The sequence below is a fragment of the Telopea speciosissima genome, chromosome 10 (genome assembly GCF_018873765.1).
Source record: "Telopea speciosissima isolate NSW1024214 ecotype Mountain lineage chromosome 10, Tspe_v1, whole genome shotgun sequence".
In the NCBI taxonomy this organism is placed as follows: Eukaryota; Viridiplantae; Streptophyta; class Magnoliopsida; order Proteales; family Proteaceae; genus Telopea; species Telopea speciosissima.
Genome location: NC_057925.1, coordinates 7,466,302 through 7,481,530, shown reverse-complemented (window position 1 = coordinate 7,481,530; position 15,229 = coordinate 7,466,302). Strand labels below are relative to the sequence as shown.

The window sequence follows — 15,229 nt, the reverse complement described above, 5'->3', positions numbered from 1 at the left end:
TCTAGTTAGGCTGCTTTTATTTTGATGTGAAATGCTTGGAAGTAGGATGAAGTAGGGGAAATATTTTGCTTCCCTTACTTTCCATTCTTGGGGCACAAAATTGTGGGATCCATGGTAGAACTTTACATCCATTTTTTTCTTAGGGTTAATCTTTTACCCATTTACCATTGCAATGAATAGAGCCTTTGATACATCCAATATTCACCGGGCCAATCAACGACCGCCACGTGTCACAGACAACCCGCTCCATAGCTAAGGGGAACGAACCGGGGTCCCAGCACCACTCGGGGGCGCGGCCACCACTCGGGGGCGCGGCCACCACTCGGGCGCGGCCCCGCATCAGGGCGCGGCCTCCTCACCAGGGCGCGGCCTCACTCAGGCACGGCCACCACTTGGGCGCGGCCTCACCTAGGCGCAGCCACACATCCAGGCGCAGCCTCACCCAGGCGCAGCCTGCACCCAGGCACAACATCGTGGACACGTGAGGTGGGGGCCACCCATCTACGATCCGATCGTATCGCTAAGACTCATGTCACTACCAGGACTCTAGACCGCCGCTTAGAGGTCACGTCATCCAGACGGGATTCAAGCACCAAGGACGTTATCACCACACACGGGTATCTATCCACCAAGGATCCTGATGCCACCAGGACACTCCCTCTCACGGGGAGATGGCCAATCAGGATAGAGCCCCGTTACCCAGAGCCTCTATCCACTCAACGGCACAATCGCCATCAAACGGGGACTCTCCACACCGCCATATGCTACTATAAAAGGCAAGGTACGCAACCCCATCAGGGGAGATCAAAACTCATACTGAATAATCACTATTCATCTATTTGCGCCAGGAGACCTAACTTTGGCATCGGAGAGCCCTAGGCCGGGACCACACCGGTTCTCTCTGATTGACCCCTTTGGTCCACTTGCAGGTGATGGCACTCGCAGGACCGCTCGACGATTTCTTGACGCAACAGCCTTAGCTACCATTCAAGTTGAATCCAGTTTTCTAGCCCACCATACATGTCACCCAGCTACACCACTGTTTAGAAACAACCCCCCTCACCCAAAGTAGAGGAAATATTTTACTTCTACTTTACAGTATTTGGGTATATAATTGTGGATCCCTTTAGAGCTTTAAGTGATTACATCTCTTCTTTTACTTCCAATAAAACACCTTTTTTTTTTTAAAAAAAAAAAGGGTTGATGTTCTCTGTGCCACAGGGTAGCCTGCGCCCCTGGCACAGAGAACATTTGGCCCAAAAAAAATTGGGTTCAACTTTTCCTATTTTACATTGCAATAAAGAGAGCCTCAACTAATCCAGTTTTCTAATCCAGACACAGCATCTAAATGCACAATGAAGGTCTGTGTAATATGATACTAACCCAATTTTCTAATTCAAAAACAACACCTAGCTGCACAGTGTAGGTCTGTGTATATAACAATCGCCTCTAAGCAACACCCCACCCCCCCCCCCCCCCAAAAAAAATTTATGACACTGTAGGCTCTAAATTTTGCCCCTCTTTAATTAGCCTTGCCAATAAAAGCTTGACAGCATCCTTAAGGTAGGTACGCCAGAAAACACATTTTCCATCCTATAAAATTAATTTATATCTCTCTCTTATTTTCAGAACATTTTCAACATAATTTACAACCGATGTCTATGCCATCAGATAGTACTCGCGAAAACCTTTCTGACAATATTAGATCGCCAAAATCTGATGATTGGATTAAGAGATATTGCTCCCATTAGCCAACTGGTGGCATCCTATTGGGTGATCCTACTAGGGTTTAATTTTTGTCTCCCCTTTATTTACCAAAAAATATTGCAATTTAAGTGATAAGTAAACTATTTACTTATTACAATACCCTAGCCACCGCCGCCATTGCATAAATGTCATTCTATGTGTTTCCTTATTTAAAGAAAGCAGAGCTATTTTTGAAGCTCCACTACACCCGCATCGTCCGATGCATATTCGAAGTTGTCTCGTACGATCTCATGTGTGGCCCTCATTATGTTAGATTTGGGTTGCCTGTAGTAAGAGAATCGCCCGTAAAGTATTTACCTGTTAGTCTCTCCACTTTTGTAGTTATTGTGTTGTGTTCATTTTCGTTTCCTTTTATTATTAATATGTTGTCTTCGCAAGGACCCATGTAGCCGACCCCATTTAGTTGGGATAAGGCTGAGTTGTTGTTGTTGTAGTCTCTCCACTTTACAATAACATAGATTAATGGGCATAGAATACTAATATTGTCTATAACCTTATTCTGTCGTAAACATACAATCTGGAAATCTCGACCTTGGATTGGAAATAAACTTTATAAAATTTGTAATATAATTATTTAAATAATATTAATTAATTAAAACCATTAAGTACTTTACAAAATAACCACCGAGCTCAGAATTTAGTTCTTTAAAGGTTAAGAATTTTTTCTTGATTTTCTTCTTGAACAGGAAGTAGATTCCATATTGTGAATATCTCCCATTTGCTAGTGAACGTTGTGAATCCAGTACACCAATAATTAGCCGGTATTAGCATTAACTTCTTGTACACCAAAACTTACAAGATTCAAATTGCAATGATGAGGACCTCTTAAATCTAGAGACCAGAGTATCAATGATGAGTGTTATGGCTGAATAACAACAGATGGCATTCCTTACAAGATTCACATAATAATTCAGTTTGATACATCATACACTTAACATATGAGTACTTACATTTATATTTCTGAAATCTCATTCACTAGAAATATACAATGTAACAATGATTGAACTGAATGCTAATTCAGTCCCTAGTTGCGATCTACTTAAAAGTCTAACCTTAAGGCATATACAAACACTCAAAGATTACAAGAATTAATTCAATTTAAACTATTCAAATTGGTTTTAATTGACACACATATCCAACAATTACCCTTAGTTTGATTTGTTGTTGACTTGCTTTTAACTTGTATTTCATGATATATCTAAGGTAAATAAGGAAGAGCACCAATGTAAGATAAACGATCTTAACTCTTGGATTTCTTCCCCAGTGAGCCCTTTGATTGATTTTTGTTGGTTAAGAAACCTATTTAGTGATTTAATGTGTACTGTTCTCTCTATTGAGAAGATAAATATTGATTTTCTTTCTTGGCAGGTATGCTGATGACAAGCATTATGTGCCAACCTTCCAAGTTTCCAAGAAGAAAGCAGAAAGCTTGGGGATGAAATTCATCCCTTTCGAGGTGAGCCTGAAGGAAACCGTTGAAAGCTTCAAAGGGCTTTTTTAGTTCTTGAAGCTTGTCCAATAGATGCCATTGTTAGATATGTGTCCATCAAACCCGGTTCATATTAATGAAACGTTTATTTATTTCGTGCATGGCATGTATTTTATTGGGTTTGTAAGTTGTTCCATGGGTTTTCACCCAAAATAGTTCTCGGCTAGGGACAAGACCATACATCCCGTTCATATGGTCATTACATCGTATGTTACCAGAAATGAGTTTTTGGTGCATAGATGTGGGTACACATACTGTGTGTGTATAGAAAAGAATTTGATAAGAATCTCGCATGTGCTACTGCCAGTTGTGTGAGAACGAGATTCGTACTTGTCATTTGACCTTTGACCTAGGAGATCCTATTCGTTGCAATGTTGGGTCACTTCTTTTGGTAAGCCAATGGTTGATGTCCTACAGACTATATATCGGCGCACTAGACACGTGATCACGCATTATTAATGACAGAGATGCTCAACATGGAATCCACTATCGTTAATTCGGGAATATCAAGGAGAGAGAAAGTTTGTGATTGATTGGACAAAAATTTGATACCAGTGTCATTTTTGTAAATTGTTTACAAAACTATTTGCAATCTGTGGTGGGCGATTCAAAATTGAATTCTGATAAGGTGGCAGGGAAAAATATTCTCAGGATCTTCCCCTTATTCGGCCTTCTATTTTAAATTTAAAAGCCAATGATGGGTTGACCCATGGTCCGAGGCATGGGTCAGGTCGAGGGGGCATCATGCGTTGGGCCATGGCCTGCTTTTGGCTCATAGAGGTGGGTCTTCCTTGGGAGCTCGGGTGGCTTCTCCTCGTGGGGGAAGGCATGTTGGGCGTGCTTCCTCCTATGTGGGTCAACGTGAGGTGGATGTGTTGGATGCAGGGGGCAGTTTAGAAGTGGTTTTACAGGCAGGGGAGTCTCATGTGGTTGAGGATATTGCCCCTACATCTTTTCGTGACGGTATGGTGATTGTGAAAGTAGCGGAGGTGGTGGACATTGATAAGTCTGCTTTGGCGGCAGAGAAGGAGGCTACTCAACTGTAGTCAAAGCAGCGTAGAGGGAAGAAAGTTCAGGAAGTGGAATTGCCTGGTTGCAAACGGTTTGAGGCTTGGCTTCTAAATCAGCAGTTGTCCAATGAAGGTCCTCTTTTGGAACATTAGAGGTTTAAAGAAGAGTGTTGCTCATGTGGCGCTTTCGTCTAATTTGGCTCATAGAGGCAGGTCTTTCTTGGGAGCTCAGGCAGCTTCTCCTCGTGGGGGAACGCATGTTGGGCGTGCTTCCTCCTATGTGGGTCAATGTGAGGTGGATGTGTTGGATGCAGGGGGTAGTTTAGAAGTGGTTTTATAGGCAGGGGAGTCTCATGTGGTTGAGGCCATTGCCCCTACATCTTTTCGCGATAGTATGATGATTGTGCAAGCAGCGGAGGTGGCGGATATTGTTAAGTCTGCTTTGGCGGCTGAGAAGGAGGCTGCTCCGGTCTAGTCGAAGCAGCATAGAGGGAAGAAATTTCAGGAAGCCTGGTTGCAAGCGGTTTGATCGATTGGCTTCTAAATCAGCAGTTGTCCAATGAAGGTCCTCTTCTAGAACCTTAGAGGTATTAAGAAGAGTGCTGCTTATGTGGCACTTTCGTCTATTTCATCTATTTTGTCGGAGGTATTAAGGTATAGGGTTTCGGGTATAGAGTATTGGGTAGAAGGTATAGGGTATAGGGTATTCCATATAGGGTATAGGGTTTAGGGTTTAGGGTATTGGGATTAGGGTATAAGGTATAGGGTATAGGGTATAGGGTATAAGGTATATGGTATAGGGTATATGGTATACGATATATGTTTAAGGTTTAGGGTTTAGGGTTTAGGTATAGGGTATAGGGTATTGGGTTTAGGGTTTATGGTTTAGGGTTTAGGGTAAGGGATAAGGGTGAAGGGTATAGGGTATAGGGTATAGGGTATAGGGTATAGGGTATAGGGTATAGGGTATAGGGTATAGGATTTAGGGTATAGGATTTAGGGTATAGGGTATGGGGTTTAGGGTTTAGGGTAAGAAGCCAAGTGCTTAGACTGCTTGCAACCAGGCAATTCCACTTCCTAAACTTTCTTCCCTCTACGCTGTATAGGGTATAGGGTATAAGGTATATGGTATAGGGTATATGGTATACGATATATGTTTAAGGTTTAGGGTTTAGGGTTTAGGGTTTAGGTATAGGGTATAGGGTATAGGGTATTGGGTTTAGGGTTTATGGTTTAGGGTTTAGGGTAAGGGATAAGGGTAAAGGGTATAGGGTATAGGGTATAGGGTATAGGGTATAGCGTTTATGGTTTAGGGTTTAGGGTATAGGATTTAGGGTATAGGATTTAGGGTATAGGGTATGGGGTTTAGGGATTAGGGTAAGAAGCCAAGTGCTTAGACTGCTTGCAACCAGGCAATTCCACTTCCTGAACTTTCTTCCCTCTACGCTGCTTTGACTATAGTTGAGCAGCCTCCTTTGTCGTCAAAGCAGACTTATCAATGTCCACCACGTCCGCTGCTTGCACAATCACCATACCGTCATGAAAAGATGTAGGGGCTATATCCTCAACCACATGAGACTCCCCCGCTGGTAAAACCACTTCTAAACTGCCCCCTGCATCCAACACATCCATCTCAAGTTGACCCACACAGGAGAAAGCACCCCCAACATGCCTTCCCCCACGAGGAGAAGCCACCCGAGCTCCCAAGGAAGACCCACCTCTATGAGCCAAAACTCGGCCATGGCCCAAAGCATGATACCCCCTCGACCTGACCCACGCCTCAGACTATGGGTCAACCCATCATTGGCGTTTAAATTTAAAATAGAAGGGCGAATAAGGGGAAGATCCTGAGAATATTTTGCCCTGCCACCTCATCAGAATTCATATTTGAATCCCCCACCATAGATTGCAAAATAATTTTATAAATAATTTACCAAAAAGATACCGGTACCAAATTTTTGTCCGATCAATCATAAACTTTCTCTCTCCTTGATATTCTCGAATTAACGGTAGTGGATTCCATATTGAGCATGTCTTTCATTAACAATGCATGATCACGTGTCCAGTGCACCAATATATAGTATGTAGGACGTCAACCATTGGCTTACCAAAAGAAGTAACCCATCATTGCAATGAATAGGATCTCCCATGTCGAAGGTCAAATGACAGGAACAAATCTCGTTCTCACACAACTGGTAGTAGCACATGTGAGATTCTTACCAAATTCTTTTTTATACACACACAGTATGTGTATCCACATCTATACATCAAAAACTCATTTCTGATAACATACAATGTGACGGTCATATGAACGGGATGTATGGTCTTGTCCCTAGCCGAGAACCGTTTTAGGTGAAAAACCCATAGAACAACTTACAAGCCCAATAAAATACATACCACGCACGAAATAAAATATATGTTTCATTAATATGAACCAGGTTTGATGGACACATATCCAACAATGGCATCTATTGGACAAGCTTCAAGAACTTAAAAAGCCTTTTTCTTTGAAGCTTTCAACGGTTTCCTTCAAGCTCACCTCAAAAGGGATGAATTTTATCCCCAAGCTTTCTGCTTTCTCCTTGGAAACTTGGAAGGTTGGCACATAATGCTTGTCATCAACATACCTGCCAAGAAAGAAAATCAATATTTATCTTCTCAATAGAGAGAATAGTACACATTAAATCACCGAATAGGTTTCTTAACCAACAAAAATCATTCAAAGGGCTCACTGGAGAAGAAATCCAAGAGTTAAGATCGTTTATCTTACAATGGTGCTCTTCCTCATTTACCTTAGATATATCATGTAATACAGGTTAAAAGCAAGTCAACAACAAGGCACACTAAGGGTGATTGTTGGATATGTGTGTCAAACCAATTTGAATAGTTTAAATTGAATTAATTCTTGTAATTTTTGAATGTTTGTATATGCCTTAAGGTTAGACTTTTAAGTTGATCGCAACTAGGGACTGAACTAGCATTCAGTTCAATCGTTGTTACATTGTATATTTCTAGTGAATGAGATTTCAGAAATACAAATGTAAGTACTCATATGTTAAGTGTCTGATGTATCAAACTGAATCATTATGTGAATCGTGTAAGGAATGTCATCTGTTGTTATTCAACCATAACACTCATCATTGATACTCTGGTCTCTAGATTTAAGAGATCCTCATCATTACAATTTGAATCTTGTAAGTTTTGGTGTACAAGAAGTTAATGCTAATACCGGCTAATTATTGGTGTACTGGATTCACAACGTTCACTAGCAAATGGGAGATATTCACAATATGGAATCTACTTCCTGTTCAAGAAGAAAATCAAGAAAAAATTCTTAACCTTTAAAGAACTAGATTCTGAGCTCGGTGGTTATTTTGTAAAGTACTTAATGGTTTTAATTAATTAATATTATTTAAATAATTATATTAAAAAATTTATAAAGTTTATTTCCAATCCAAGGTCGAGATTTTCAGATTGTATGTTTACGACAGAATAAGGTTATAGACAATATTAGTATTCTATGCCCATTAATCTATGATATTGTAAAGTGGAGAGACTACAACAACAACAACCCAGCCTTATCCCAACTAAATGGGGTCGGCTACATGGGGCCTTGCAAAGACAACATATTAATAATAAAAGTAATAGAAAATGAACACAACACAATAACTACAAAAGTGGAGAGACTAACAGGTAAATACTCTACGGGCAATTCTCTTACTACAGGAAACCCAAATCTGACATAATGAGGGCCACACATGAGATTGCACGAGACAACTTTTAATATGAGTCGGATGATGCAGGTGTAGTGCAACTTCAAAAACAGCTTTGCTTCCTTAAAATAAGTAAACACATAGAATGACATTTAGGCAATGGCGGAGGTGGCTAGGGTATTGTAATAAGTAAATAGTTTACTTATCACTTAAATTGCAATATTTTTTGGTGAATAAAAGGGAGACAAAAATTAAACCCTAGTAGGATCTCCTAATAGGATCCCACCACTTGGCTTATGGGCCTCACTTAGGATGAAGGTTCCCTCATCTATATATTGAAACTTAAGGGGAAGGGCAATGGATCGATCCAAAGAGATTTGAGTTATGAATTTCTCTCTTTTTTCTCCTACAATTAGGGTTTTAAACACTAGTCTCCATTGCGATTAGGGATTTAAACCCTAGCCTCCAGATTGCTGTGTGGAGACACTACACAAGTGTTGAAATCCTTAGGAGGTCTAAAGGAGTGTCTAGTAGTGTCTAGACGTCTCTGACACTGCATGGAAGGGCATGTAAAAACCTACAGGGAGATGTGTCCTACAAATTATATTGAAATATGATATAGTTTGTGACTACAAGAAGTCAAATATCAAATCTCAGTTCATATACCAAAGTTCATAACGTAAAATTACAGAGAAAACATAATTTACTTGATAAATTGGTGTCAGCAAAAAGGGATCCAATATATCACCAGAAGTAACTATAATTTAGTGTCATCTTATTTATTTCAGTTAATATTCCAGCAATTGACTTATCTGGATTGCAAAACTTACTTTTCGGGAAGGTGCAAAGTTGGATAAAGTTCTTGCAAAGTTTTCACAATCTCTGAATAATGAGCAACTCTCTCAGCTAAAACATATCTTCCATTGGCTGAAGGAATCTCAAATGCCTGAATATGTGCATTTGCAACATCTTTAACATTAACCCATCCAAATGTTTCATTGGGTAATACTTGTGCTCCTGCAGTAGTTAAAACATTGGCACTTATATCACAAGAGTGACATAACAAAATAAAAGACAAGGTCAAAAAATAGACTTTGGTTTTTCTTTCTAAAAACACATAGGTAACATATTCCCTTAACTAACTATTAAATCTTATCATAGTTGTCAAGGTGATGCCAACAGAACAGGGTACCCCTTCAGGTCCAAGGTGACCAGTTCCCTTTATGCCAAGGGATCTAGCCTTGCTGTCCATCTTCAAGCCAGCTGGCCAGTGCCACAGCTTGTCCTGCTGCCATGACAACTATGAATGTGATTGTATACAACATCCTACGAATTTTAAGGCCTATGTTCAAATAACAGACATGCTGCCTGCTTAGGAACTGTGTGTGTCAACAAAGATATACAACAAAAACAAAAAAAATAATAGTGATACCAGTTTACTAGTTTACTGAATATGAACTATCACAATATGATGATTGATGTCCATCACAACTTTCCATGACCAAAGATTGGTGGATCCATGTGATAGAAGACCCCACACCTTTTCCAATGGTTAAGTTTCAGCCCTAAAAAAATAGGGGAAGTGTCTAAAATGTGACAAATTATAAGAATGCCTTAGAATTATTATGAAATGGCATTCTTGTAATTTTGTAAACCATTAACTTAAATTTTTTTTTATTGTTTCATGCTAAAGTTTGACCAGTGAAATGAGTGTTCTTTCCACTATCACATGGACCTCCTATCTTCCATGTTTGCCATGGGGCAAGGGACACGACCATGTGAGGACATATAGTAAGGATGTTTAGCTTTTTTCTCCTAAGGAAAAATTCTTTTACACAGCATACAGCGAGGAATCTCTGAAGGTACTAGTTGCTCCATTTTCCTAAGAGCTTGTGGTATTCAATTTCAATTCCTCTATATAGAAGTGGTTTGTAACGTTTCATTTTAGATAGATCCATAATTTGTTCAATTAAGTTTGTTAGACAATTGTGTTATCTAAGAATACTAGTCATTCATAGAAAGCATTTTAGGTAAATAAGTATATACTGGGGAAAACGTTTACCTCCACAATTGGAGAAAAGGGGGTGAGAGAAAGCAGAGATTAAGGGGGATGGGAGCAGAGAGAAAAAAAACTTTAATAATAGGAAAGCATACCATTTATTAATTTCAGAATTAATCCTGTAGATGCATTTAGTGTTGGCTGTAAAAGAGGACCAATCACCATGAATGGATTTATTGTAATCATGTCCATCCCTTTCTCTTTTGCAAATTTCCATGCAGCCTCCTCAGCCAATGTCTTCGAAACTATATACCAACCGACGGTCTATACGAGAATAAGAAGCTCATTAGATATACTGGACCAGTAAATTAGTAAATCCACAACACAGAAAGAAATTTTCATGGGAAAAGGTTTCATACAACGCCGGCTCAAAAATGAAATTGCACCCCCCCACATCACTCTGTTCATATGAGGGGGTGATATGCCATAAGTGCCCCTCCCCCTTATGTCAGATTTCAAATGGGGTTCCCTTATTCGCCCGAAACTGCACTCAAGCAGTGTAGGGAACCCTCTCCTTATTTTCATTATGGACAGATGGATTATATATATAAATATATATATATATATTCATCCCTAAAAATATTCCATAAAATGAAATTTCAAAACAACTTAAGTGGGATAGAAAAATGAGTCAAAGAAAGACACTCACAGAACCAAGTTGAAGGCCTAAAGGGCCCAGACAATAAGAGCTAAACAACACTGCACAACCACACACACCTCAATCTCTTTGCAAAACTCTGGATCTGAAAACCAAGTCTCATCAACTACCACATCTGGAGTTCGAGGTTTTCTATTGTATGCAACTGCAGCTACAGAGGATGTTACAACCACTCTTTTAACAGACGGAGCTTTTGCACAGGACCCAAGAACATTAAGTGTCCCCTTCAATGCTGGACCAATTAATTCGTCCTGAAATGCATAGTAAAACAGAGAATGAACATGTATCAGAATAGTCACGAATGGTTAATATGGATATAGAATATTTATACTAGTGAACTAAAAAAGTAAATACCTAAGGGAATGTTTAACTATATGATGAAAATCCTGAGACCACATCAGGTCCATTTTCATTATTCCAATGGTTACTGAGATGCTAGTCAAACATAAATTTTAAAAGAAGCAACAAACCATTATGGAGCCAAGGAAGACATAGAGATGCCAAACATCATTAAACAGGCAAAAATAGTCCATGCAAAAAGTTCATGGACAATCCAAACAGCTCTTCCCTTCTCACAATATGGATTTAGGGCTCATAAGTTTAGCTAGGAATTTTGGCATACTTCGATTCAATCAATGAACTCAAGTGGCCCTATTTCTCAACAACTGAATGTCACTTAAGCCAACTGATGGGTACATATTGTAGCTCAGATTAGTATCCTTAGTTGCAAAACTGAGTCAAGTTCTGATAAAGTTTCCACCTTTGAAGCCAGTCATGATTAAGCAGTTTTTTCATCGAAGGTTTTTTCCACAATCACAGTTAGTCACTATTTATGATGTAATGCCAATAGAACTTCAGAGTAGAAGTTCAGGAAGTACAGTATAGTTTTGATCCTATGTTTTCGAGAATCCAATGCAACTAGGATGTTATAAGGATAAACCAAGTAGAATCACACCCATTATACTAACGATTGAGTTGATTAAAGTATTTGTCACCTACTTGGCCATCTAAATACTGGGTATTGGTAGGATTATGGCTTGCAGACTAGCACTGATCTATTTCAATTATCTTTCCTTTTCTCTCCATTCTAAATTGTTGGCTTTCTATAGTTTCCACAGAAAAATCCAAAGGAGACCTATTCTCATCATACAACCTAAAATTCCATGCTTATGTTAGGCTCTGTTTGGTATCAAATTTTTTTTTTCTGATAAAACAACGTTTTTGCAGGTGTTTGGTATCATTTATATTTCTATTCAAAATAAATTAGAATAATAGAAAAACCACGATAAGGTCGAGACTCATTTAACTATTATGGCTAAAAATCATTTTTGGACAATAATGTGATTACCATTAATGAACATGTGCACAATTGCTACTTAAGTGGGGGTAAAATCTCATTTTTTGGTTGCTGCATGGACTTCGAAATGGGATTGGTCTCAAAACAAAGACATTGGCAAAAGAATCAAAGTCCAATTTCTCAAGGAGTCTGGTCTGGTCAGCCCCCCCCCCCCCCCCCAAGAGAGATAAAGGACCCACACATTCTAGTACAGTGATAAACATATATTCCACAATCCACATGTTCACCACTTTACATAAATTTTAATGCAATAAATTAACATCTACACATAAGCATGACTTTTGTGGGCTTTCGTGTGTTTGGATGTAATCATGTATATACATGTGTGCAAACATATAAAAAGCACAGACATGTTAGGATTAAAAAGTTAGCAGTTTTTGAGCTTCAGCACAGCATGCAGTGGCTGGAACTTGCCACATGGAAAGGGGAAAACTTGATGAAAAGGGTGGGCACTTGTTGGGTTGAAATCCTACAAAGAACTCGGCATTTTTTTTCCCCCTTTTGTTTTCACTCTTCAACACACCTGAGAACCAATTGATGGACCTATGTTTGAATAAAACAGAATTAATACAAAAGTCCCTAACTTGAATATTCAGCTGCCACATGTCCGAAGTAGTTCAGAGCAGCAACTCCTAGTGTATTTTTTTCCTAGCTGTGACATGCAGCATCTGAGTTTGCGGCTCAAAATTTGTCACCGCAGTCCTCAAGTTATCCCTTTCCATGAGGCAGGTTTCAGCCCTGTATCTCTAACCCAAATGGCAAAATCAATCACTTTTTCATTCCTTAACTCACTATGTAGGATAATGCTTAAGCGCTACTATGTAAAAGCATTGAATTTCATTCCTTAACTCACGTAGAAATCAGGTTGTAGGCTGAATATTTATCCGCTTCAATTGCAATTGCAATATCATAGAAGCTAAAAGTACATTATGTGAGCTTGGAAAGGCTTGAACTAAAATCTTATCAATCTTTAGAACATACTGGTCCCTAAAACAATTAATTTAGTTGATAAAGGAGGCAACTATAACGCATATGGTCAGGCTCTGGTTCCCAAAGTCTGAAGGAAATTTTTAGAAAAAGCAAACCTGAGTTCTAGAAGTGCTTCCCAAATCAATCTAAAGATAAGGTTATGCCCAAGATCAGGTAGAGTCAGACCAGATGGAACTTTAACAACTTCAAATATATATATATATATATATATAGAAGTTGTTTATTGAATTTATCACTTTGAAAGTTATTCTGCATGCGGTTTTGTTTCCTAACTTGCACAAACATTCCATTCAAATGAACAAAAAAGAGTGTCCCCAGTGTGTGTGTGAGTGGGGGGGGGGGGGTTCTGAGTAACTTTCAAAGTGATAAAATTCAATAAACATTCCCTTCAAATGAACCAAAAAAGGGTGTACCCAGTACATGAGGCTCCTGGCACTGCGGGGTCTGGGGAGGGTCATAATGTACACAGCCTTACCCCCAGACAATTAAAAAAGAGAAAAAGCTTAGAATCATGCAGAACAAAGCCAAGAGAGGAAGGGGTGGGGAAGGAAATCCAGCATAGTACCACAAGATCAAGGCGATCAGAAAATAAAGAAATGGACAGTAACAATTCGTAGCTAAGAAAAGTTATAAAATGCTAAATAGCAGTTGAAACTATCTCAAGGATGTAATGGAAATGAACCTGTGGATTCTTGTCTACGAAATTAACTGGAGATGCTGTATGGAAAACACCTTCACATCCATCCACTAAAGAATCAAACGATCCTTCATCCATTAGGTTTGCTTTGAATAAATGAAGTCTTTCCTTTGCCCCATCAAGAGCAAGTAAATGTGCAGTCTTCTTTGTATCATCTGCAATGGCATATGAACTGAATTTAAACAACAGTAACACAGGCATCCTTGGCCTGCAAAGATAAGTTAGACATTCGAATGTTTAATTGTGTCACAAGTGTGATACCAAACAGTCATGATGGAATAGGGAGACAATGGCTGAATGGCATTTTATTTGTGGTTCATCCTTAAAACATAACCTGGAAGTATGAACTTTACTTGGACTTTCTATCACCTAATGTAGAATAGGAAATGAATGAAAGAAGTTGACTATCATCTTGAATCTAATTTGGGAGGAAATGCACTCAGATGAGATTAATAAGCTTTATGTGCATCAAAACCAAAAGAAACAGGGGTAACAATCTCCAAGATATATACATATATGTATTGAAATTGCTAGGGTTAACAAACTGGAACTGTGCTATTACTAGAAACCCATATGATCAAAAAATCATTTGTGGGCAGGACCCCATAAGACTACCTGGATTCAGGACTGAGCAAAGAGACAACAGAGCATTTCTACGATGTCAATGAGGAAGAGTAAAGCAGCATACTCCAGTAATGGATGACATTTGAGGCAAAACCTTGAAATGGATGATGCTATAATTCAAAACAGACTCGAAATAGAACTAATTGAAGTATGTAGAAAGTAGCACAGAAATGAAGGAGTAGAGACATTACAGAGCGTCTCTACGAGACAGTAAATATGAAGCTTAGTAACTGAAATAAGAATAGAGAGATTCAAAATTAAGACATATCTACTGACTTGGGTCACGAACAGAAGCTTTAACAGTGTATCCTCTTGCGAGCAGAAGCTTCACCAGCCATGAGGCAATGTACCCTGAAGCACCTGTGACACACACCGTCTTCCCAGTACCGCTCATTGTCTCTGATTCCATGGTTTCCTTGTGGTCTTACCCTCTTTGTTTGCTGATATGGAACAAAAGAAATGTTGAAAAGAGTAGGAAATGAATGGTATAAGTAGTGTCCGGATCAGTTACCGACATACATGTCCGCAGCACATGTCAATTGTCAATAGCATTATGAGTTTTTTAAAATGCACGGCTGTGGAAGCCTTGAATTAAAAGTTTCCCCAAATAAAGTAAAGGGAAGTAGTTCTCTGGTCGGGAGCGTGGCCTACGCCAGTACTCTCATGTGTCTATCCCTTCATACCTGAGCCCATCCCCTAAGAAGGAACTCCAAACTTCCTTTTTTGAATTTTTTTTTTTTTTGGTGGAAGTCTTGTTTTGAATTTAGGGTACCCAAAAAACTCCTTCAGCAAATTTAGGGCATCTTAGATATAATTTATCCTTTTTTTTAATCTATTATTTAAAGGACTAAGTATCCCTCCATCC

At 39.1% G+C, this 15,229-nt stretch overlaps 2 protein-coding genes across 2 annotated transcripts; both read right to left on the bottom strand.

Moving 5' to 3' along the window:
* Positions 1-8,805: 8,805 nt before the first annotated feature.
* On the bottom strand, positions 8,806-11,229 carry LOC122642360 (phenylacetaldehyde reductase-like). Its single transcript, XM_043835798.1, has 4 exons — positions 11,167-11,229; positions 10,756-10,947; positions 10,134-10,302; positions 8,806-8,996 (listed from the first exon to the last, which is right to left on the bottom strand). The coding sequence occupies exons 1-4, from the start codon at positions 11,227-11,229 to the stop codon at positions 8,806-8,808; spliced, it is 615 nt and encodes a 204-aa protein (XP_043691733.1).
* Positions 11,230-13,680: 2,451 nt separating this feature from the next.
* LOC122642359 (phenylacetaldehyde reductase-like) lies at positions 13,681-14,839 on the bottom strand. Its single transcript, XM_043835797.1, has 2 exons — positions 14,641-14,839; positions 13,681-13,895 (listed from the first exon to the last, which is right to left on the bottom strand). Exons 1-2 carry the CDS (start codon positions 14,771-14,773, stop codon positions 13,681-13,683), a joined length of 348 nt encoding a protein of 115 aa, XP_043691732.1. The 5' UTR covers positions 14,774-14,839.
* Between the last annotated feature and the right edge of the window lie 390 nt (positions 14,840-15,229).